At 46.2% G+C, this 25,911-nt stretch overlaps 1 protein-coding gene across 4 annotated transcripts in view; it reads right to left on the reverse strand.

Annotated features, from left to right (window-relative positions):
• Positions 1-25,911, reverse strand: part of DOCK8 (dedicator of cytokinesis 8) — a 226,988-nt gene that overhangs the window by 71,228 nt on the left and 129,849 nt on the right. For 3 of the 4 annotated variants that reach the window (XM_042913297.1, XM_042913301.1, XM_042913299.1), the window contains 9 exons: positions 16,758-16,875; positions 15,278-15,348; positions 13,389-13,527; positions 12,660-12,761; positions 10,588-10,683; positions 9,425-9,659; positions 5,926-6,090; positions 4,128-4,297; positions 1,423-1,518 (listed from right to left, as the gene is read on the reverse strand). In XM_042913297.1, coding sequence (XP_042769231.1) covers positions 1,423-1,518; positions 4,128-4,297; positions 5,926-6,090; positions 9,425-9,659; positions 10,588-10,683; positions 12,660-12,761; positions 13,389-13,527; positions 15,278-15,348; positions 16,758-16,875 — 1,192 coding nt within the window. The remainder of the gene's footprint in view (positions 1-1,422; positions 1,519-4,127; positions 4,298-5,925; positions 6,091-9,424; positions 9,660-10,587; positions 10,684-12,659; positions 12,762-13,388; positions 13,528-15,277; positions 15,349-16,757; positions 16,876-25,911) is intronic. The other variant, XM_042913298.1, reaches the window with a different exon arrangement.

The following is a 25,911-nucleotide window of genomic DNA, read 5'->3' on the forward strand; positions in this document are numbered from 1 at the left end:
GCATGTTTCATAAACATTCCCCGTGGCGTCAGCTGTTGCAAACGGCTTACTGTGTTATCCTTCCAATCAGCATACTTAGATTTTAATAAGGGTCTTGAAAGACACTCAAGGGCTTAAGTAACTACCATAAAGGAGCAATTCTGGGTGCCTGGCAGAGGAGAAATCCTAAGACACCCCCACCCCTTAGACCACACAGGCCGTGACTGGGGCGGGAGAATTTTTTTTTTATAGGATGTTCTGGCGAACAGTTTGTAGTCTCTGAACTCATAAGTAAAGCTGATTAGAATGAATTAAGTTTATTCGTTATTTGAGAGAGACAGAGACAGTATGAGTGGGGGAGAGGTAGAGAGCGAGGAAGAGAAAAAATCCCAGGCAGGCTCCATGCTGTAGGCTCAGAGCCTGACGTGGGGCTTCATTTCATGAACCGTGAGATCATGACCTGAGCCAAAATCAAGAGTCTGCGCTCAACTGACTGAGCCACCCAGGCACTCCCGATTACGAAGAGTTTTGGGGTGCCTGGGTGGCTCAGTCGTTTAAGCGTCTGACTCTGGCTCAGGTCATGATCTCGCAGTTCAAGTCCCACGTTGGTCTCTGTGCTGACAGCTCGGAGCCTGGAGCCTGCTTCCGATTCTGTGTTTCCCTCTCTCTGCCCTTCCCTTTGCTTGTGCGCTCTCTCTCTCTCTCTCTCTCTCTCTCAAAATTAAATAAACAGACATTAAAAAGATTTTTAAAAACGAATGAATTTTGAGGAAGCATTTCCTGTCACTTGATCTAGTACTGAAATAACTGATACCTAATTATTGCCATTCACTTTTGTTGAGAACGAACTGTCCTCGGCTTACCTGCTACTGAAAAAGAAACTAATGCAGTGCTTCTAAAACCGTGTCTCTGGATGAGTGTCACCTGGGAACTTGTTAGAAATGCAAATTCTTGGGCTCCACTTCAGATCTATTGGATCAGAAACTCCGGGAGTAGGGTGCAGCCATCAGTTTTAACAAACCCTCCGGCAGGGCACCTGGGTGGCTCAGCGTATTGAGGGTCTGACTTCGGCTCAGGTCATGATCTCGCAGTTCGTGAGTTAGAGCCCCGCATCGGGCTCTGTGCTGACAGCGCAGAGCCTGGACCCTGTCTCTTTGCCCCTCCCCTGCTTGCGCTCTACCCAGCCCCCTCCCCCCAAAATAAATAAACATTAAAAAAAAAAAAAAAAACCCTGCAGGTACTTCTGAATGCATGGAGATTTGGAGAACCACTCACTGAATAGGAAACCAATTGGTCAAAAAATGGACGATGAGGGACAGAGCTACAAAAGTGTGTGTGTGTCAGGAGGGTGAGAACGAGGGAGGAGAGCACTTTGATGGTGTCTATTATAAATCATAGTGAGAGGACACGGGCAAATCGTACTCACACTGCCCGGCTCTGTACCTTTTTGCTGGCTGGCCTTGGGGCTGTGGTCGAACTGGGAACATCATTGTTGCCAGAGCAATAGTAAGACATCCGGTTGCAGTTACGATCAGCAATCTGAAAAACACAAACCATGACGTATCTGTCCGCTGACACTGGTTCACTGCACAGATGAGCCTGCGGTCTGGGAATCACAACCTCAGAACTCATTTCCGATACATTTCTGCCTTTTTTTTTTTTTTCTGGTTACAAAGGAAAGACAATTGTCATAAATATAAAACAGAGCAAAGAATGTAAGGTCACATTTAATTTTATTGCTCCTGAGATAATCACTGTTAGCAGTTTAGTGTGTAGAGTGACCCATAGTTAAAGCCTCATTAAGACCACGGGCTGCCGAAGTCCCTTCCATGTTGTGACTTTATTGGGAGGGCGTGAAAAATAAAGTGTGGGAACAGCGCCTCTCTGTGGGCTAGTACGGTACTGTCGTGGGCTCTTAAAACACTATTTTAAAAATTGTCAAAAACCACTGTGGACAAAACGTTCTCCCCTTGCTACAACACGATTAGAAAATTCTTAACCCAATCCACATAGAAATTTAATAATTTCATTTTTATTAAGGACACCAGAATGATCAAGGCTGTCATTGATAGCTGCAGGCTATTTCCCCCCCCTTCCCCCCCAGGGGCCATCAGAAAATGCTAATGCTTAAAGGGACCTTAAATATGAGGTTGGACCATGGTGTGCTGGCAAAGGTAACAATCGGCTTCTGAGGGGGAGGAGCTGGTGTGCAGCATTTGCCTATTTCTGTGCTGTAAATGCTTTCATCGTGGCAGATTTCAGGTTAACATAACGTCACTGAACAGAGCATTGGGAAGAGAGGTGCACTAGCAAATCATTCTGTTGTATATCCTCCATACAAATACAATAGACACAAATGACCTCAAGAACACAGATAAGAGTAAAACGTAGTAAAATAGTGAGGAAGGGCGTTTGAATACTACCTTTCTAAAGTGGAATAATTTTGGATTTATGGACAAGTTGCAAAGGTAGTATAGAGTTCTTGTGTACCCTTCTTTGCCCAGTTCCTCTCGATGTTAGTATCTTACATAATTATGATACCTTTGTCAAAACTGAGAAATTAACATGGGCTCATGACTAGCAACTAAACCACAGATTCAGATTTTACCAGTCTTTCCGCTAAAGTAGAGTTTCAGTTTTAACATCCAATCCAAGATACCATATTACATTTAGATTATTTTTTAGTTAATACAGCTTATTTAATTGTTAGTTTATATAATTTCATTTTTGACAGTGTCTGTGGTTAACATCTGGCTCAGAACACTTCAGAAATTTGACCAATCAGCTCTCAGAAGCCGTGGGTTGATTCTGGAAGTCAAAAAAGGTAGAATAGAAACAATTTCATATGGTGCACACTCTAGATTCTCTAGATTGTTAGAATCTTTGGTAGTGGGTCTCTAGGTGTTTCTTAAATTCATTCATGGTTCAGAAACTCCACAGAGACGAGGAAAAGGAGGCCCAGGGCAGGATCAGACTTGCCCCTGACCCCTCAGCTGGGGGGGTGATAGAATCGAGACCCAATTCTGGTCTCCAAATCATTCTTCTCATAACACACTGTCTCCAGTGGGCGGATCTTGTAAGAGAAATTATGTCAACACCTAGGAGTTTGATATATCATAATCAGGGGAAATGAAATTACTCTAAAAGCTTATCCACAGATCCATAGATAACTGGGGAAAAAATTCAGATGGCAGCTTTATGGAAAAACAAACAACAATATTGAATTATACACTCAGGAGTGTGAATTTCATGATTCTATCACAATTTTGAAAAAAATGTTCAGGTGAAACACATTCTACAAAATATCTGACCAGGACTCCTGAAAACTGTCAAGGTCATCAAAATCAAGGGAAGTCTACAAAATTGTCCCAGCCAAGAGGTGACTGAGGAGACAGGACTACAAAATATACCGTGGTATGCCAGATGGGATCCTGGAACAGAAAAATGGCATTAGGGAAAAACGGATGAAATCTGAATAAGATATGAAACTTTAGTTAATAAAAATAATAATGGATCAACATTAGTTAATTGTGACAAATGTACCATCCTAATGTAAAATGTTAATAAAAGAGAGACTAGGTAAGGAGTATACAAAAACTTTCTGTACTATATTCACAATAATTCTATATATTTTCAAGTGTTACAAAATAAAAAATTGTGCCAAGAAAAAGCAAAGAATTCATGGTAGGAAAACAGGATAGCCCAAGTCATCAACCCTCTCGGGATCTCGGTTTTTGTTTATAAAACCTGGCTTTGCTCTTTGGAATTATTATATGGGGAAATCAACTTATGGATGTGAATGAATATTTAAAAACAACAATGGCAACAACACCATTCTAGTCATCTGAAAAACAATCAAAGTTACATTTGCTTCTTTGCAAACAGAATCCATGGACCCCATGCGGCTCAATCAGCTATCCCCTAAAGATTTCCCACCAGTGGCAACTAACTGAGCAGGTCTTCAAATGCCAGGCTTGCCTCTGCCCGTTGGCAGAATGGTCTCAATCACTTCCAAAGCCGAAGCCCTGAGAGCATCGGGCCAGCGGAGCAGGGGCAACGGTCCCGGTCGATTTTGTGCCGTTTCGCCAAGTTTCGGTGAAAAATGAAAAGAGCTCGCGTCACCTTTCAGGGTTTGACACCTTCCCTACCTTTGACGACATGATGTTCTTTACCTCCTCGTCTGCTGCACAGTGTGGTCCCGCGAGGTCTGGATTACTACTGCTCATCACCCGCGCCTGCAGCAGCTTTGAACTCACGGCGGCAGCCGACGTGCGTCCAAAGGTGTGGTAGCGAGGGTCGGGGAGGCCAGCAGGGGCGCCTGCACCCCGCCAGGTACCGACATGTCAACAGAAAGGGGATCAGAGTCACTTACTGTGCTTGAAAGGGGAAGGGAGAGAGTGGATCGAAAACCCACCTGATTAGATCTTGGAATTAGGGTCTTATATCAAATGCTGGGGGAGGTCTGAGGGGCAGTTGATAAGGTGGGAGGCAGCAGGGAGCTGGGAACACACACCTCATCCAAAGGCAGAGGCGGCTACTGAGCCAACCCCAGGGCTACTGGAGCTTCTGATGGTTCTAGACAAGCTAGAAATGTGGACTTGTAAACTTATTAATATTTACATTAAGACAGCTTTAAAAGTCCCGTGAGGTGTTCTGAGATCTGAGAATCCAAGGAATCCTCTGAGCCTCATATCAGTTTTCACTGTGACGTGTAAGTCTTCAAAAGTGATTATGTGAGTCTTTGAGATATTACCAGTTCTGTAAAAACTCAATCGAGGGGCACCTGGGTGGCTCAGGGAGTTAAGCGTCCGACTTCGGTGTAGGTCAAGATCTCATGGTTTGTGAGTTCAAGCCCTGCATCGGAATCTGTGCTGTCAGCTCAGAGCCTGCTTTGGATTCTGTCTCCCTCTCTCTCTCTCTGCTCCTACCCTGCTCACTCTCTCTCTTTTTCAAAAATAAATAAACATTAAAAAAAAAAAACTTACACAAAAAACCTCAGTTGAAATTACAGGTTTACTTGCAATGAGGCTGCGTGGACTAATAAAAATGGCAAGTTTCTTTGCTAGGTAGGACCTCGAGGTTTGTAAACTTGGTAATGCTACTTTTCATATCCTGCTGACTAGAAGCACCGGGCGATTCTTACCTCTGTAACTAATTGGGAAGACTGGAGAAAGGCACCGTTGTTATTTCAAAAGTTTAGTTTGGGGGAAATGAGGACAGGGATTTCTTTTCTTCATAATGAGACGTTTAGGAGGCAGTGCTCACCACGACAGTCAGATATGTGTTGTGTCCCTGGTCATTATCATCCTAGTGTCCTACATTCCTGTTGTCACTGAGCCATCTTTGAAAAGAAAAGATCCTCGCCTGCATCAGAAATTACCCACTGGGGGGTGGTGCCTGGGTGGCTCAGTCGGTTGAGCGGCCGACTTCAGCTCGGGTCATGATCTCACAGTCTGTGAGTTCGAGCCCTGCATCGGGCTCTGTGCTGATGGCTCAGAGCCTGGAGCCTGTTTCAGATTCTGTGTCTCCCTCTCTCTGACCCTCCCCTGTTCATGCTCTGTCTCTCTCTGTCTCAAAAATAAATAAACGTTTAAAAAAATTTTTTTTAAAAAAGAAATTACCCACTGGGTAAAGACCAGTGAGAGGTCATCCCACCAGCGGAAAAAAAGAGGAAGTGCCTACGGTATACAAAGAGGGAGCGAGGCAGGAAGGAAGCAAGAGGGAAAGCTCTAGAAATAAACTTCTCAATTTAGCATTCATGTTCCGTTTTGTATCACTGATGCAAAAATAAGTGACAAATGAACAAAATGGGTTTTACCTGGAAAAAAAGTTTCCGTGGAAGAGGTGATGTTGGGCATTTTCTTATATTTGTAATTATGTGGCAGTGGGCTGGGGGTGGGGGGGGGGGACCTGCCCACCAGATGCCCACACCGGGGGCAACGCTACCTGACTTGGGCGAGTCCCTGGGAGGCTCCGGCAGGCGGAAGACGTAGTGCACGTACGAGGCCAGCAAGCAGTTCCTCCCGTGCTGGTCCTTGGCCAGGTCTTTGCTGTTGTGCAGACTGTTGGCGATGGCCACGACAGACTCAAAGGCAAACTGGGAGAAGTTGGCTGAGGAACCGAGAGAAAAACGGGTGGCCTCATCATCAGTCGTTAATGAATCCAGGTGGAATGTTCTCTAGGGCTGGGTCCTCAATGGATCAGAGGTAGAATGTTCTCCGGGGCTGTGCCAAGGAGTCCTCGCTGCCGACCAGCTGAACCAGGCAGGTCACGATGCGGGCCGGGGCAGAGTGAGCAGTTTTAGGGCCACCCTCCGCCCCGGCTCTGCTTACTGGGAACGACTTGCACATTTCCTTCTCCATCTCCCCCTGTGGCCAGGACTTGAGACGGGGTCTACTGTGGCTCTTCACAACAAAGACTTGAGACCGTCTAGACCCCCTTCCCCCTCTCAACCGTGCTGTGACCTGGTGTTACTCAGCGGGACCCGCACTGACATGAGCACTATCACCTGGGAACCAGTTAGACATGCAGACTCTCGGGCCCCGCCCCGGACCTCCGGAGTCAGAATCCGCATTAAAAAGATGCCCAGGTGATTCTCAGGTGTGCTCGGGTCTGAGATGTGCTGTTGCAGCACGCAGATTTTTGGGGCCACAGATTAATCTAAAAAGGGAGATGTGGGGCGCCTGGGTGGCTCAGTCGGTTAAGTGTCTGACTTCGGCTCAGGTCATGATCTCGCGATCTGTGGGTTCGAGCCCTGCGTCGGGCTCTGTGCTGACAGCTCAGAGCTTGGAGCCTATTTCGGATTCTGTGTCTCCCTCTTTCTCTGACCCTGCCCTGTTCATGCTCTCTCTCTCTCTGTCTCAAAAATAAATAAACGTTAAAAAAAAATTTTTTTTTAATAAAAATAAAAAGAAAATAAAAAGGGAGATGTATCGTGCTGTCCTCCGTTGTGGACCCGCCCAAATGATTGATGACTGTGTACAGTCTTGTTCAGGAGCCCCAAGCCCTCCACGGTTTGGCCCCACCCTAGGTATCCAGTCTTGTACCTTTTCTGTTCAAATTCAACTCCCTTTAAAATGAGGTAGCTGTTCAGTCCCCACCATGTGTCTGCTCTGTCTTAGCTCTGCCATTTTTCTCATGCTGTTGTCCTCACCTGGAAAGTGCTCTTTGCTCCCACCGGCAAAATCCCAGCAGCCCTGCAATGATGGGCACAATCCCCCCTCCTCCACGAAGGCTCTGACACCACCCAGTACAGGGTTTCAGTGACACCGACACATAAAGTTCTTTGGCCGTTCCTGGGGGAACTCTGTCTCTCTGAGGAGGCATCCAGCCTCCCGGCATTCACCGGGGTGAAGTGCATTTCTCCTCCTTTCTTGTCTCCCCACTGTGCCTTCCATAGTGCCTGACATATGGGTTCTGAATAAATGCTGTACCTTAAGTGCCTCCAACTATTTGGTCCCCCAGGACAGGCAGCAACTTGCTACAAGCTCAAAACAGGTGAATGAACACTCTGTCTAGTGAACAAGTCTATGTTAAATAGCTGGAACATACGGGGCACCTGGGTGGCTCCTGTCGGTTAAGCGTCTGACTCTTGATTTCGGCTCAACTCATCATCTCACGGTTTGTGAGTTCCAGCCCCGCGTGAGGCAGTGCGCTGATGGCGTGGAGCCTGCTTAGGATTCTGTTCCCCTCTTTCTGCCCCTCCCTCTCTCAAAATAAATAAAAATAAACTTAAAAACACTAGCTGGAACAGACAAAGCAGGGTGCAGATATGTGGGGGCATGGGAAGAAATCTGGGAGGGGGGTGAGCTTGCCAGTTTGCAGGAATCTATCCGGAGAAGCAACAGCTCACGAACAACACTCTGGCCTGCCTGTGACAAGGATGTCTAACCTGTGGATGCACGAAAGAAGCATCCCAGGACACGATGCACCCGAGGGATTCTTCCCGGCTCTGCAGGCTACCTGGCATGTTCTAGACTATGAGTTCATGGCCCCTCCCCGCCAGCTCACTCATGTGCCATGGCCCAAATGTGTTACTTACTTCTCTTCTGACACTCCCAGGAAAGGGTCTTCCGATACTGTTTTCTGAACCTCTTTTTTTCTAAACCAGACATTCGGGTTTTCCGCCTTTGTCTTGCGCATCTTGCTTGCACATTTTGGCCTTTTCCCCTCCGCCCCCTCCTTCAAAGCCATCTCAAATACTGTCTTCTTCCTGGGACCCTCCTTCATCCTCCCAGATGGATGTTTTCACCACCCCTGCTCCGGTATTTAGCGTATGTGTCCCTATGAGGACTTCTGTCGGTCCTGCTGCTCTTTGCCATGTTGTAAGTCCCATACGCTCTTGACTGTTCCTGCAGAGCCTACAACACCTAGCAGAGGACTGGAGCATGGGTGGGACCCAAAAGACATCCGCTGGACTGGAGGGCACAAGACCACATAAGTCCAGCTGAAAACAGCCCGAACAAAGGTGCCTCACAGCTGCTGGTCTCCTGCAGGAGTCGGGGGAACGCTGGACCCAGGCCATACCTGACATTGTCCCCAGAGGAAGTCTTACACATCGTACTTAGTGCTAACGTGTTCAAAGTAAGCATTTAAAATATACTGTAAGACAGAAAAACCACTGAGTGGTTGCTGGGGACTGAGGGGAAGGGTGAATGGGGAGTGGCTATGGATGGGTAGGGACTTCCTAAATTTAGGGCTGATGAAAATGTTCTGGAATTAGATACCAGTGACAGTTGGACAACTATGTGAATGTGCTAAAAATCAGTGAATTGTGGGGCTCCTGGGTGGCTCAGTCAGTTGAACGCCTGACTAGTGATTTCAGCTCAGGTCATGATCTCACGGTTCGTGAGTTTGAGCCCCGTGACGGGCTCTTTGCTGACAGTGCGGAGCCTGCTTGGGATTCTCTCTCTTTGCCCCACCCCTGCACGCTGTCTCTCTTTCTCCCACTCAATTTTTCTAAATAAATACATAAACTTAAAAAAAACAAATGAATTATATGCTTTAGTGAATTTTAAGATATGCATATTATATCTCCATAAAAAAGCGATCACACTGAATTTCAATTTAGAGAGTTCCTTTCCTCCCATTTAATAGGAACTGTCTGACTTCTTCAAACCCTATTTCTTTGTTGGTCAAAAAAACAAATATCTCAGAGGTAAAATAAATCCATCAATTATGAGAAATGGAACTTGAAATATTGCCTCTGATCATTCAGTACATACGTCGTTAAAAGCTGCAATTTTAAGCATCCTACATTAATATGCATTTTTTTTAACATCCAGGAAGTCTCAAAAAAAAAAAAAAATCAGCGGACTTGGCTTCCCTGGACTCACGTCATCATTGGAAAGGAAGATAGCACCGCCCCTGTTCTCAGGATTTCCGGGAAGTCTCGGTTCCCACAACAAGGCGCCGCCCCCCTCCCCCGGCCCCGCAGGCCTCCCACCTGTCTGGCCGGCGATGACCATGGGCTGCACGGAGAGCTGGAAGAGCTTGTCCAGCACCAGGTACAGGAACAGCACCAGCGGCTCCAAGCGGGAGGAGTTCAGGCAGATGAGGCTGAGCTTCAGCTCGTGCTCCAGCGACGTCTCGCTGATCTTCTGGTCCAGCACGCGGATAGGGAAGGTCACCTGGCTCTCCAGGGAGTGGCAGAGGGTGAAGAACCTCTCCAGGTGGTTGTCCTAGGAGGGCAGACGGCACACGTTGCACGGGGCTCACCCCTCCGTGCTCACCGGGGGTGCACGGACACACACAGCTCCAAGCCTCTCATCCCACGTTCCAGACCAGGAGTTCTAAGACAAGGCTGTTTCACACCGAGGGTATGAACTCCTCTGTGCCATGGTGTGAACCAAACAATCGCTTCTTTAAATTTTTTTTTTTTTTATGTTTTATCTTATATTTGAGAGACAGAGAGAGAGAGAGAGAGGAAGCATGAGCAGGGGAGGGTCAGAGAGAGGGAGACACAGAATCCAGAGCAGGCTCCAGGCTCTGAGCTGTCAGCACAGAGCCCGACGCGGGGCTCGAACTTGCGAGCAGTGAGATCATGACCTGAGCCGAAGTCGGATGCTCAACCGGCTGAGCCACCCAGGCGCCCCAAAACAATCTCCTGATAACTATTAACCGAAGAAAACATGCTTTGGACTCTGGCATGGTTTGTAAGCAGAGGCAAGGACACCAGGTTAGACACGTTGCCAAACAGGGGGTCTGAGCACACGTAAAGTGCAGGCAGGGGCCAGAAAAGGAGGGAATGTCGAACTGGCATGGGGGAAAGCTGGAGAGATGGCAGGATGACAGAGGGAAATGAGACAGCAGGAGAAAACGCTGCAAATGGGACCCCCTCGCACGACGTCTCAGCCAGCAGGCAGCAGGGCAGGTCCTGGGTTCCTTCATCTAGGGGCTCCACATTTTTATGAGGTCTTCCTCATTTAAACCACAAATAAAACCTGAACAGGCCTGGAAGTCTCCACAAAGAACCCAAGGTTGTTTTTGTTCTACCCATGCGCAAAGACGGTCACTGATGTTTTACTGGACTCTGTCCTTACAGGTTTCTCTGCTGTACCCACAGCTTCCTTCTGGCTCTGATCTCAAGTGGACCTTGAGGTTCCTTACCTGGGTGTGGACCGAGGAAACAGCTTGCACTTCAATATTAAATACTCCCTTATGTCCTTCAGCCCACTTAATGGGAGGGTTCTGTAGAGGGACTTTCTGTGTTAAAGAAAAAAAAAAAAAAAGATTAGCAACTCAGTCCCCTTTTCTGATCACCGACAAGCCGAGTGAAGCAACTTGACCCTGTCAATGTCAGGGTTCTACAAATATAACCCTCCCTGGAAGCCTAATCGGAGTGGTCCAGGAGTTAAGAGCCCTGAGTTCAAGTTCAGTTCTTCACAGAATTAGTTACTGTTACTTTGACAAGTCAAATAAACTCCCATTTTCTTATGCTGAAAGGAGGGATCAGAAGTGAGTGATGTGGGGCGCCTGGGTGGCTCAGTGAGTTAAGCATCTGACTTTGGCTCAGGTCATGATCTCGCGGCTCGTGAGTTCCAGCCCCGCGTCGGGCTCTGTGCTGACAGCTCAGAGCCTGGAACCTGCTTCGGATTCCGTGTCTCCCTCTCTCTCTGCTCCTCCCCCGCTTGTGCTCTCTCTCTCTCTCTCTCAAAAATAAATAAACATTACAAAAAATTGTTTAAAAAAAAAAAAAAAGAAGTGAGTGATGGGTCTTAAACTCCCATCCAGCAGTGATAATCCTGGATTCCAGGGAGTAATACTGCAGCGAATTCCCCATTAGTCAGGAATGTCAACACCAAGTGTAGAATACCTTACAAGACATGAAATTTTAATGCTTTCGAGTGCCTGCAGTTCCTTTCCCTTTTAACACCGTGTTTCCAAATAGCAGTCCTGGTAGGCTCCCGCTTTAATTACTCAAAAGGACTCTTTCATATACCATTTATAGATCAGCAGTTGTTCAGTCCTTAGGGACTTGCCTTAAATTCCCACCAGAATTGGCATCCTCTAGAGACACCACCACACAGCGTTGAGTGAGCACCGCCCAGCCTGGCCCAGCCACGTGAGTGTGGGCGTCTCCTGCCTTCTAATGGAAGGAGGCTTGCTGTATCTACAAGGGGAGGATGTGTGCATGGGGTGCGGACCCTTGGAAGTCCTCAGACAGACTCACAAATGGGGGCTCAAAGCTGGATCCAGCCCACAGACAAGTTCTGTTCGGCCCAGTGTTGGAAACTTTTCTTTTTTTTTTAACGCTTATTCATTTCTGAGATACAGAGAGAGAGGGACAGAGTGTGAGCAGGGGGCGGGGACACAGAGACAGGGAGACACGGAATCCTAAGTGAGGCTCCAGGCTCTGAGCTGTCGGCACAGAGCCCGACGCGGGGCTCGAACTCAAGAACCGCGAGATCATGACCTGAGCTGAAGTCGGATGCTTAACTGCCTGAGCCACCCAGGCGCCACAAGAGCCCTTATCTTTTAAGATAATTGTAAAATATTTATAAATGAAATGATATAACGTCTGGGATTTGCTTCAAAGTAATACTGACTGATGCAAACCTGCGCCAGGCAGACGAGGAGCACGAGAGCTGGTGCAGGGCCAGTGCCTCTGTGGTGACCACGGAGAGGCCACCGGGCTCCCTTAAAAGGGTGGACTGCAGCACTGTGCATGCGCAAGAGGTGGCACAGGAAACAGGAGGAAGCAAAGACTACCGACATTGGCATCTCGGGAGCAATAAAGGTATCCAACTGCAGACAGCGACAAGGGACCCACCCAGAGGAGGAGAACCCGGCGACAGTTAGTGTGGGAACCTGCTAAAAGGATCTGTACTGAGAGCAGCTGTTGTCGCGGAAGGGCTCTATCTGCCTTGTGCTTTACAATACATTATTCTGTGAGTCCCTTTGTCGTGGCGAATGCAAGGCGGTGCTTCCTTGGGTGCGAGGTGCATTTGCCAAACATTCAGAACTGGGGATGCCTCAATGAAGGGGGTTCCACGTCCACATCTGCTCCCATCCTATCAGAGCAACGTGCTCTCAGAACATGCAACACGCTGAGAGACGGCCGTCCTCCCAAACATGCTGAGCATCCTCAGTCACATTTAAGGGAATGAGAAGTGCATCTGGGCAGGTGGTCCAAGACCATGGCCAGCCAGGAAAGGGCTCCTGGCTAACTTGGCGGTTACCTCTGCAGAATGCATGGAATAGTTGGGGGGCAGCTTTTCCAAGGCAACTGGGAGACAGTAGGATCCCGTTTGAAGGCGTTCATTTAAGAGAATTGGCAGCCACTGAAACAGATGATGTAAAGAATAAAGTGGTATTTATTACAGCACATAATTCTGGCAATTTATCTAGCTCACAATAATCAAATGCAACTAAATGATGATTAGATATTGACCAGGCCTCTTTGCGGCAGTAATTTCAGTCAAGTTCTTTGCATTTTAAATTCCCTGAGAGCTCCGAAGATAGTAATATCCATGATTTACTGCTTTCAGAGCCAAAGTAGTAGCATTTTTCTTTATAGCCAGTGTTTGTGAGTGTCTGAACAAGATCAATGTTTATCTTACCTTTTATATATATATATATATATTTAAAGAAACAACTTTCTTCCCCCTGGGGAAAAAAGAGCTAGTTTTATATGTGGAGCATATATGTTAAATCGGGAAATAATGGACAATGCCATGCTTTTTTCTAAGTGAGTGTTCTTCCAGAATCCAGCATCCCCTAGCTTTCCCTTCCAGAAATATGTCATCTGCTACATCAAGTCATGTTTGCTTTTTGCTATCATCTGGCTTGGCGTATTTTGCTACTTCTGGCAGGAAAAAAAGCAAGTGAGTAGAATTTAGTTGTTGATCTCTACAGGGACCTTGAGTCCCTCAACCGCAGGGTGAATCAGCAAGTTGAAAACGACTCACCGAATATCCCAGAAGACTTTCCACGGAGGCTCCTTGCTTCTGCTGACAGCTGATATGATAGAAGGTGAACAGGAGGTGGTGATGTACTGTGAGCTTAGCAGGAAGCTTAATTTTCACTTCTTCATAGAAGTCAGGAGACCTGTTTCAAAAGCACATTACACACAAACAACTTTTAGCAAGAATGATGACTTCTCTGACTATAAATTGTAAGGCCACAGTCCTTTTGCTCCTCAGAATTTGCCTGCTTGGTGTGTGGCCTTTTATTTTTTTAAATGTAATTTATTGTCAGGTTAGTTAACATACAGCACAGAGGGTGTGCTCTTGGTTTTGGGGGTAGATTCCTGTGATTCATCGCTTAGATACAACACCCAGTGCTTGTCCCACCGAGTGCCCTCCTCAATGCCCATCACCAACTCTCCCCTCTCCTCCACCCCCTTGCCCAAAACCTCAGTTTGTTCTCTGTATTCAAGAGTCTCTTATGGTTTGCCTCCCTCCCTCTCCGTTTGAAACTATTTTTCCCCTTCCCTTCTCCCATGGTCTTCTGTTAAGTTTTTCAAGTTCTACACATGAGTGAAAGTTCTACATATGATATCTGCTTTTCTCTGACTGCCTTATCTCACTCAGCATAGTACCCTCCAGTTCCATGCATGTTGCTGCCAATGGCAGGATTTCATTCTTTCTCACTGCCAAGCAGTATTCCATTGTATATATAAACTACATCTTTATCCACTCGTCAGTTGATGGACATTTAGGGTAGTTCTAAATTAAAAATGAACTACCCTACGTCCCAGCAATAGCACTACTAGGAACTTATCCAAAGGATACAGGAGTGCTGATGCATAGGGGCACATGGACCCCAATGTTTACAGCAGCACTTTCAACAACAGCCAAATTACAGTGTTTTGCTTTTTACTCTACATCATTCTGCTCCCAAGCTGGAGATCCTTGGACCAACCTTATGCCCCCGGATATGCTTTGCCTACCTAACACTGCTCACAAACTAAAGGTTTTGTCGGGGTTGGGGGGAAAGATCTCTGCACACACAATGGAAAAGTTCAACTTCATCTGAAAACGGGATAAGGCTCAGAGTCTTGCTGTGACCTCCTTTTCTATCTCCACCCCAAGAACAGGGACTGGCATGTGGCTGGCACTCATCAAAGGAATTTGGATTAGCAAATGAATGATGTTAGGAAGGAAAAGGAACCTGATTTTAGTGAATTACAAAGTCCCAGATACTTTACTAAGGGCTTCATGTATATTATTCAGTTCATTGTCAGCCCAACCCAGGAAAGTGCATTCAGAGAAATGCTTAAATAGGCCAAGGTTATCAAGCCAGGATCAAACCCAAGTCCATCTGACTCTGTAAGGGTGGACTATTCATCTCCTCTTCCTGTGAACTGTGAATAACGGTTTACACGTTATTCTGTGACTCAGTTTACCCACAGAATAATGAGTGTTCCATTTTTCTTGGCCAACTTAAATCTCCTTAAAGTTGACAATGGGGCAGGTGTGGAGTGATAGTTAGAAGACAAGTAGACAGAGAAAGGAGAGCTGGTTTTGTTTCTGGCCCCCTGCAGTATCTCAGAGCAAGGTAGGAAATTTATTTCTTTATTTAACACCATAAAACTTCTCATTATCATACTAGGACAGAAGGCTCCAGAAAAGGCCAAACAACATTCGGTTCTTAAAGATATTTTCTTCTCCCAGTCTTAGGTAATGGCAAAAAATGTGCATCTCTGACCCAGAATCATGGAACTGACATATATTTGCTTGGTCCCTCAGTCCCCCAAATTATAAAACTTTTGGGAGGAATCATGTAAGGGGTTCAGAAAAGCCAGGAGATAATGAGACAACCATGATGTAGGTTTACAACTCTGAAACGTACTTACTTATTATGGTATGTAACGGCTGTGTAAACTTCCTGGAGAAACTCCGGGCCATTAGATTTTCCGAAGATGATCTGTTCGCCAATACAGAAAAGACCAAATGAGCGGTGATATTTGGGTTCATCAAATCAACTGCCATCGGCCCAGGGGATGCTCTGGTCTCACAGAGCTGCATTTTGCAAATTAAGGGTGCTGAGTTTACAACTGATCCAACTGCACACGTACCAATGGGGAACTGGTTACGAAGGGTATATTAGTGACCAAGGGCCACAGGGCTGTGAGCCTGGAAGGCCAGCACTTTCTCCACTCCGCCTCACTGTCTGTATGTCTGTACTCCAGGGCGGAGCCACAGAGCGCTGCCCCAGCGACTCTGGCCCGGGCTCTTTTCCCTCCAGAGACATGGACCTGGTCGCTTGGGTGATCAGGGCCTTCACTGGCCTGTCCACATGTTCGTGCTATTTAGAAAAAGACACCTCTTCTGGCCTGACTCAGCCCTAAAGGCACATGATTTGACTCATCTTTGGGCAAAGAAAACAAGGGCCCTTTTTACTAGGTGCAAAAGTGACAGGTCCCGGGGCCTGGGGAGTAGAGAACAGGCTGGGCCTGGCCCCCACTTGTCCCCTACGAGAAATTTCTGTGCAGCTGTACCCGGCTGCCCTGGGAGCCTTGCCAGGGGCCAGAGCAGAGAGAACCAGGGGCATTTCCTTGAGTATTTCCTTGAGCATTTCCTTCCCACCACTGTTGCAAGAAGATACCTTTGGGTAGGTGAGTAAGCCAACAGGAAGATGGTTAAAAAAAAAAAAAAGTAGATACTTCTAGAATGGATGCACTGGAAAAAAATTACTTCAGTAGAAAGGTGTATTAACTGGGTTCTGGGACTTGCATTAAATAATAACAGCTAACTTCCCATCTTATTGGCAGATAGTAGAAATAATACAGTACAAATTCTGGCCTTTTGGGTTCCCTAGAGAACACTGTTATTATATATTTATTATTTGATTTAAATTTTGCTTCGAGATGAAGCTCCATTCCCGAGATGGGCTGAGATGGTGTGTGCTTATCATGACTAGGCAATATATATCTCCAGATGTGGTCTGGGGCTCAGGCAGAGTGTATCTCAATGCACATCTGGAAATAGAGCAAACATGGCTGACGCAGTGGGCCCGTCTCTCCAACTCTTATGCCAGCAGGGGTGGTTTGGAAAGATTTCGTGATATTTTTCAGTCCTCTCAAACGCTCTGCATTTCCAAATTTCATAGACCGCTAGGAAATAAGTTAGGGAAGAGACTTTCAACTTAGACTGGCCCTGTTTCCCCATCAGCACACCGGGACCCATGTCGGACTAGCCCCAAAGGCCTTTGCGCCTGCTGAGAGGTGTTGGTCGGCCTGAAGAGACGGACTCTGTGCGCCGCTGGGCTTTGGATGTTGCCGGTGGGAAGGTCAGCACACCCCGGGGTGAGGCACGTATACGTGTCCCTCTTACCGGCATAGCATTGCTAGCATCCTCCCCAGACATAAACTGGATCTTTATTGTAATGTTCCGGGCAGATGCTAGTTTATTAGCAAAGTTCAGCCTCTGCGGGTAGACGTAGAGAAGGTTTCTGGAAAAGAAAAGGTAAAGAACCAGTGAATCAAGTCATGAGCATGATTTTGCCAAGTTCTTCAGTGAATACTGAAGCCTATGCTCATGAGGTAATTATTCTGACGGAGTCTCTCCTTTCTGAAGTGAATGATTTGGGGAGGAGTGAGGTATTATTGATTCTTCCTCTTCAGCTGCAGTCATCGATGATAACCAGCACTGTTCTCTGCTTTGCTACATGGAAAGACGTGTCTGCTGCAGCTCAGAAAGTCCTACCATCTGAGGGTATGGAAATTTGCCTAGAGGGAGTATGTCTGATACAAAGAAAGCAAAAAAGGTTCAGCTCATCTTCAACGAAACTCATGACCACATCTCGTTTCTTTTCTTTTTCTTCCTTTTTTTCCCTTTCTAATCTGTATGTTGTGGTTTCAATTTTTTCTTGGCATTGAATTCTGGATATGTTTAGCTTTCTTTTCATATATATATATTTTTAAGTTTATTTATTTATTTTGAGAGAGAGAGAGAGAGAGAGAGAGAGAGAGAGAGAGAGAAGGGGAGGGGCAGAGAAAAAGAGAGAGAGAGAAATTCCAAGCAGGCTCCGCACTGTCAGTGTGGAGCCTGACGCGGGGTTTGAACTCACGAACTGTGAGATCATGACCTTCACTGAAACCAAGAGCTGGTCACCCTTCTTTTCCTACCTAAGATGACTGTTCAAACCTCCAGCCCACAAGTTATATGACAATCACACAACAACAACATGAAAAATATATCCATCCATCAAACAACTATGCGACAGCTACTAGGCTAATTATCATTTTGTATGTTTTTTTCATTCTATTCGCATTATTGCCAGTATATTCCACTAAAAGGTAAACTCTGGGAAGGCAGAGATTTTTATCTGATGTTTTCATCCACTGATGAATCTCCAGCATATAATACTGCCTAGGACATATAGGTGCTATGTAAATATTTGTGGAATAAAGGAACAAATGTGTATATTTTTGAAGAATCCTATCCTTGACTCAAAGAAATAATGATACTAACATTTATAGAGCACTTATCCTGAGTCGAGCAGTGTTCCAAATACTTGGTGTTTGTTAAACTGTTCAAGTCTCATAATTATCCTCTAAGTAGGTACTATTGTCATGGCATCATCCCCATGTCACAAATAAGGAAAAGATGAGATACAGAGGTGTTAAATCATTTTCCCAAAATCATATAGGTAGGAGATGTCAGTCGGGAACTGAAGTCAGGGAGTCTGGCTCCGGAGCTGGGCTCTTAACTACTAAGCTGTATTCCCTCTGACAAGACTCCCACAGAAATGACCAGAATGGTCTTTCCATCCTGTGTTATTCATGACATCTCTCGGTGACAAGTGTGCCTCATTTTCTGGGTCTTATTAACAGATGAGTGTCAACAGTACACAGGGCTGATTCAATTAGTGTCACCTTCTTCGGGCAAACGTCTTGTCCTTCTCACACTTGGTCCACCGTTCTAACTCCTAGGTAACACAGTCTCTGCAGACAGATACATGCTTGTCCCAAAGGCTTTCAAGAGGACAAAACTACCTTTGTGTGAACCAGACACAGGAGAGGAGTGACCGAGAGAGAGAGGACCAGGTGACCAGATTTTTCCTTTGTGAATAGTAGGTTCTTATAATACGTTATAAAGATTTGCCTGTTAGTTGGTATAAGGGTTTCTTAACCTCACTGTTACTGACATTTGGGACTGAAAACTTCTTGTTGTGGGATGGTCCTGTGCAATGTAGGACATTCAGCACAATCCCTGGCTTCTACCCATTAGATATTAGGAGTATCTCCCCCCTACTCAGTTGCGACAATCAAAAATGTCTCTGGAAATTGCTAAATGTTCACCGGAGGGGTCCAAATCACCCCCATTTGAGAACTACTTATCTACACATGTGATTTTGTGTGGTAAAGATCTGTTCAACTATACCCAGAAGATTTCCCATCTTTTTTTTTTTTTTAATGTTCATTTATTTATTTTGAGAAAGAAAGGGCACACATGAGCGGAGCGGGGCAGTGAGAGACAGGGACAGATGATCCGAAGCGGGCTCTGCACTGACCGAACAGAGAGTGATGCAGGGCTTGAACCCACGAGCTGCAAGATCATGACCTGAGCTGAAGTCAGATGCTCAACCAACTGAGCCACCCAGGTGCCCCAGATTTCCCACCTTTAATAGATATAGTCAATGCCGTTCACTGGGTCCATGTTCAAATGTAAAGTATGCTCTACTGGAAAAGGGAAAAGTCAATACTCAAGTACGAGGCAGAAGATGAAAATTCTAAATCTGTTTAATTTATGAAGTCTGCGGTAGTGAGGGACTGGAAAATCAAAAGGGAAGGACTAAGCTGGCATTGACTCTCGTCTTGCATCCATAACCCCTTCGTTGTAATAACCAGATTTATCCTGCAGTCACGTGTGTGTGAAAGTGGTCATTTTGGACCAGCGTCTGCATAAATGCCCAGATTTACCCCATGGCTCTTCCTTGCTACGACACTGTCAGCGGGGACAACACTAATAGCCACAGCCCTGGACAAGACCAAATGGATGGGCTGAGTGAACCCGCTCCTGAAGGACCTGGCTGACAGCCCCACCTCAGTGATTTGGCACCAGACGTGTAAATAAAAAGCGAGCCATGTGACAAAGTTAATGCTCCAGGGAGAGCCCCCTGAACTATCAGGAATGGACGCAGTGATCCTCAGAATCCCTGCTCTGGTCAGGCAAGAGGAAGTGAAAAGCTTTCTGAATGTTTTGTGATGGGGGTAGCCCTCAGAGCTGAGAAAATACGAGAATGCCGGGGCTAGAGCTGGGCCTTTAATAAAAAAATCATATTCTCAACCTAGCTTCGCTTTCGTAACGAAATTTCGGGGTTTGACATTTCTGTTCCGTCATATGTTTCATGCAACTTATCACTGTTGAAAGCGACGATGCTTTATTTCACTGAGTGTCGTAAAACCTTCAGTCTTACACCAGCTATCAGGCAAGGTTAATTCCGTTAGCCTGCTGGTCGCTGGAGGCTGAACACAACACAGCAGTGCCCCACCTGTTCCACAGAACCCTAGCGCTTTGCAAAACGTTAACAAGTATGTGGGGAAGTGGAGGAGCTGGGTGACCAGATGCTGCTGGGAAAGACTGGAAGAGACCAAGATACACAGGTTAATGTGCACCGTGAATCTGCTGTCAGGGGAAAAGAGGCCGCTCCCTTCCCTCAATGTTTTGACCTCAGAACTCATTTCATTGATCTGTTCTTTCATGGTATGTTTCACATGTGTAATGTTCTGAGAAATCACCTGGGAAAACACTGAAATGAACTTATCTGGGGACAGAGGAGCATCCCACATCGAGGGAGGAAAAACGCATCACGATTCTCTGCTCAAAGAGGTTGCAAGGTGATGAGGGACAACTCTCAGGTGCTCAAGGAAGAAAATGCTATTTGGAGCTATCAAGAACACACAGGAGCTCTTTTCTTCGGCAAGTGCAAAGGTCAGGGAGGTCTTACTTTACCCTCGACTCTCTGTATTGGGCAATTTTCTGGAAGCACAACGGGGGTGACACGGTGCTGGCGACAGATCTTAACTGCTGTGTCTCGTGACCTGTCTAGGGCACTCTGTGTCTTGCACTGTACTTCTGATGCCCTGGCACGGCAGCGGCTGGCGCACACACTTCCCCCTGCCTGCTGGCCTTTGTTTCCAGCTCTTTCTAGCTGCCATCCTGTCCTCTTGTTGATCTCTTGTGATCTCAGGATCACAAGTGGCTGTAAATGGTTCACTGCAGTGACCGCTTCCTACACTTAAGTGAAAAAGAATATAATTGCAAGGCAAGAATGTCATCACAAGGAAATTGATTAAATTTAGCAAACGGGCATAATATTCAACAGGCTTCAAAAGCCAGGAAAGCGTCGATGCCTTCCTCCGAAACGTAGGTGTCAGGCCATGATACAGTGAAGGGATGGATGTAGAATTTGGGGGGTGAGAGCTGGGAGCCACCCAGTCCAAGCCCCAACTTTTGAACATGAGAAAACAGAGGCCCTGGTGGGGGGGGGGGGGTCGAGGAACAGTTCACCCTCTGAGTTAGCCACAGAGCAGATCCGAAATCAAGTTCAGTGCTGTTCTGAACAGAGCCCGTGCCCGTCTCAGTGGCACCTCCCAAACCTTGCCCTGTCGGAACAAGGCAAGGAGGGAGGGCAAGGCAAGGCTGTGGTGGGCATTCGCGAGTAAGAATGCACTAAGGACAGCTGTGACGATGACGAGGCTTTCCTGCACACAGCTACTAAGTCTGACACATGCCACAACCTACGCTCTCCGCTGCAAACCACTCTCGTGTCTCGGCCGGACCACTGTGATGCTTCCAATTCATCTCTTGGCATCTACGCTTGTCCCTTATCATCTACTCCCTGTATATCGGTCAGGAGGACCTTTCCAAGTGTAAACTAGATTACGGCAGGCTCCTGCGAGGGTTTCCCAAGCTTCGCATCATGATCCCTAGGTGATCGGCCCTTGGCAATCTCTCTGACCTTACTGCTCATTACTTTCCCACACTGGCTTTTTTCTCGAGGGCCTAGAACATTCTAAACTGATTCTTATGTCAGGGCTTTCGCACCTGCTCTTCCCCTTGCCGAGAAGAGCTTCTTCCAGTTCTCCACATGACCAGTCCCTTCTCATCTCCTGGGTTTCGGCTCACATGTCACATCATCCAAGAGATCTTTCCTATCATCCTTTGGAGTCGGCCCACTCCACTCCCTCTCTCATGCAAACTCTCTCTCTTTCATAATCACAATTATGAAAGTTACATGGTTATGACGATATGTATCCATTTTTTCAATCTTGGAGAGTTGAAAAGTAATGAAAAGTATAGAGAATAAAATATCAACTACCCAATATCCCACTGCCTTGAGGAAAATCGCTGTTCAGAGTAGCGTATTTCCTCCTGCCTTTATTTCCTCTGTACGTCCAACATTTTTATCATACTGTATAGACAAAACTTTTTGTTTTTGTATCGCTGAATGTTCAGTTATGACCATTTTCCCAATACACATGGCTTTGATGGCTACATGATTTTTCATGTTATGAATGTGCCATAGTTTGCACCAGTCTCCAAAAAGACACATTTAGGCTATTTCCTTTGTCTCAACTATTAGGCTCTGATGAATCCTTTATCTATCTTGCCCCCTTTGCAATGTAGTGTCCTTTTGGAAAAATCTCTTTAGGTTCTATAAAGTTCAGTTTCTTCATAATTGGGAAAAAAAAACCCCACCAATCTACCTTTATTTATGCTGTGGTTGAAGAAATAATGAGCGAAAGTTTGTAAAAATGCTTTGAAGTAGGTGGGTCAAAGGGTCTGTGTAAATCACAACCGTCGTCACTCAGACTGGATAAGCAGGTGAACTGTTCTCACACTCTTCTCCCGCGTCCCAGTACAGGGGCGCTGCCTACCTGACCCACTTGTCCTTCAATTTTGCACATTGCTTCCACAGGGGTGCTGGACCCTTGTTCTCAAACATCATCACTATGGGTGCTCAGGGTCCTGCTCCATACTGAACGCGCTTTCCACAGGACACACAGGTGGAGGGAAACTTCAAGAGAATTTAGTTCAACATCCCTTTCTGCAAGCTGGAACCTGATTCCAGGGAGGTTAAATGGTTTTGCCTAAACATTTTTTTTTAAGGAAGATGTGTCTCCCAAGGATCATTCTATTTCTTACCTCCACAATGCTAAGTGATGTGTTTTGTTAAATATGCATGCTTTTAAAGAAATGAATATATGAAAAGCAATAATGTTATCTCTTGGGAGGGAAGATCTATCTGCAGGGTGGGTGATTCAGAGAGTCTAAACCAGGTAAGGGTGATTATCAAGAAACTGACAAATGAGCTTGTATTTTTATAAGTGATAAATTATATGCCTCATATCAGCTGGAGAAAAACCCTAAGAGTTATGTTATCTAATGATTCTTGAGAAGGTAGCCTATAACCAAAATAGGCATCACTGGTTATGGCCGAGCGATTTTGAAAGCTGCTTTAGTTAAGTGTGGGTCCAGCGTATGTGCATTTAGTACAATCCAATCTTCCTCAGCGCAGACAAAAACGGTTTTCTTTCGTTCTATACGTCACGACATTTAACTGAACACCCGGTATCCATCAACAGCCTTCTTCCCAGAGCCACATCCGATGGCTTCTTTTGATGACAAACTGTTTTGGAAACTTCGAATTTTTTCCACTGATTCAATGATTTTTAAGCTGCTGTAATTGAGCAGCTCCAGGAAATCAGAAGTTAAACTCGCAGAATTTGGTCATTCTTAGATCCAACTGGCGACCACACTCTCCCTGCTCCTCACCGCCTTGGGACTGTCTTCTATTACCTTTCCTGAAAACAGCTTAGCACAGGGGACCTAGAAATCCTGCAAAGCCATAACGCAAAGAACACCGGTGAGCGCCCTACTCAGTTTAGCATATTCTCTCTCCAGGGTGAGAAAACGAAGAGAAGAACCTGTTATTCCAACGATGACATCTGTGTCCTCTCCCAGAGGCTTCTCTAGCTTGGAGTGCAGCTCAAGGAGCAGGCGAGCTACAGCAAAGAGAACATCGGGCACTTGTCGAAACGACCGGACACTTTGAACCGCTCTCTAGTGGAGCTGCTAATGCAAAAGGGCCAGCAGGAGAGAGAGCCGAGCCTGGAGAAGAGAGCCGGGCAGCTCGGCAAGAGGAACGAAGGCGTCCACCTGCTGGTGGCTGAGATCCAGCACCGGCTGGTTCCAGGTGTGAGGCATGGAGAGAGGCGACAAGAAGCTAAAGTTGCTTGGGGCGCCTGGGTGGTTCAGTCGGTTAAGTGTCCGACTTCAGCTCAGGTCACGATCTCACGGTCTGTGAGTCCGTGAGTTCGAGCCCCGCATCGGGCTCTGGGCTGATGGCTCAGAGCCTGGAGCCTGCTTCCGATTCTGTGTCTCCCTCTCTCTCTGCCCCTCCCCCGTTCATGCTCTGTCTCTCTCTGTCTCAAAAATAAATAAACGTTAAAAAAAATTTAAAAAATAAAGTTGCTGGAGCGGGAGAGGGAGGAGGCTGCAATTTTCACGGAGTGGGGGTTCGGCTGACAACAGTGGTAGACGGTGTTGTGGTGAGTGAATCCTTGGTGATAATCTGTGTTGACTGCGATTTTGACAGATTGGAAAATAAGCCACGAGGTAAGAATCATCAAGTTGGGGCTAAGCCTCCTATGAAAACACCTAGTTAAGGGGTGCCTGGGAGGCTCAGTCGGTTAAGCGTCTCTTAGTTTCAGCTCAGGTCATGATCTCACGGTTGGTGAGATTGAGCCCCGAGTCAGGCTCTGTGCTAGCAGCATGAAGCCTGCTTGGCATTCTTTCTCTCCCTCCCTCCCTCCCTCTCTCTCTCTCTCTCTCTCTCTATCCCTCTCCTGCTCGCACGTGCTCTCTCAAAATAAAAAAAATAAATAAACATTAAGAAAAAAAGAAAAAACCTGGTTAAAAAGAGCAGTGGTACAGAGTAACCCTTTGTGACATGACTGCTTACGTATCTTCCATTGCTGAGAATGGCAACCCAAACTATGTTTGGAATAAAAAAAATGTGCCACTTCCTCCCAAAGGAATGGATGGAGGACCACCTGGTCATGTCATAAAGCCAGAAACCTAGCCTTCTAGACTCTGAGAATATTTTACTTACAGGATCTTGGAAATCCTAAAGAGGATCAAGGTTCAAGATCAAACAGTCCTTGGTGCTTCTCCTGTGTCTCTTTGAAAGTGAGCTTGAAGTGAGTTCATTGGCTTATCCTCCTTGAACAATGTTGGGTGAGAATTCAGAATATAAAATTTTACCTAGGACAGGGCTGTAAATATCCAGAAACTGAATAGGCACAAAGGGTAAGGTGTAACAGATGATAACAGGGAAGTAAAAAAAGCAATTTGATTTAGAAATGGAATTGGTGTCCATTTTGGTTTTCTTTCTGTTATTTCAGAATAGAACTTATAACAAAGTAGTAATATCAAGTACATACTTTTAAAAAAAAAGGAGGGGGTGGGGTGCCTGGGTAGCTCATTCGGTTGGGTGTCCGACTTTGGCTCAGGTCATGATCTCACACTTTGTGGGTTTGAGCCCCGTGTCAGGCTCTGTGCTGACAGCTCAGAGCCTGGAGCCGGCTTCAGATTCTGTGTCTCCCTCTCTCTCTGCCCCTCCCCTGCTCGTGCTCTCTCTTGAAAATAAATAAATATTTTTAAAAATTCTTTAAACAAGGAGAAAAATTTTTATATTGCTGATTTTGTGACTGGAGTTGTCCCCACCTTCTTTTGAAGATCAGTAATACCCAAAATTTAAGCTGCTTTTATGCCAGGGAAGATGGGCCTCGACGGAGACCTGTGATCAGTGGTCCTTACCAAATGAGAGAGGGGTGGAAATGTCCTTTAAAAAACTAGAGAACGCTCTCTCAGTGTAAGGTGGACAAGTCTATTTCCTCACCTGTAAGAAAAAGGTTGGAGAGGCATCTCCAACGCACTAACCCCTGAGAAGTGCTTTGTCAGCTGTAAACGCAGATGTCACTGAAGATAGTCTTCCTATCACGATGGCATCAGCTGAGTGCGCTTTAGCGGGCAACCACCAACACTCTTCAGGGCTGAGGCCTCAGTAGACGTTACTTAGGGAACCGGTCCATCTCTCCAGGTTTCTCTCTCCATCTTTCAACGTCTCTCTGTCTCTGTCTATCTTCAATCTGTGTGTGTGTGCCTCTTTTTTTTTTTTTTTTAGCTCCCCCTTGCTTTCTCTCTTTCTCCATGTCTATGATAAACCTTCCCCCACCTCCTCACAGCCCCTCAGCAAAGGACAAAATGCTCTTTACGAGGGAGCTCTCCTCCAGTTCCAACTGGCATCTATTTCCTTCCACATGTGCAGCAATGATGACTTCATGCCAAGGACTGGGACTGGCTTGTGGGCACGGCCACTTTCCCCTCAGGATGACAGGCGGGAGCCCAAGATTGAGGAACATCTTAGGGTTTCATGAAAATGTCTGAGGCCTCCAACATTATTAGCTCCAAAATA

This window comes from Panthera leo, chromosome D4, assembly GCF_018350215.1.
Source record: "Panthera leo isolate Ple1 chromosome D4, P.leo_Ple1_pat1.1, whole genome shotgun sequence".
Classification (NCBI taxonomy): domain Eukaryota; kingdom Metazoa; phylum Chordata; class Mammalia; order Carnivora; family Felidae; genus Panthera; species Panthera leo.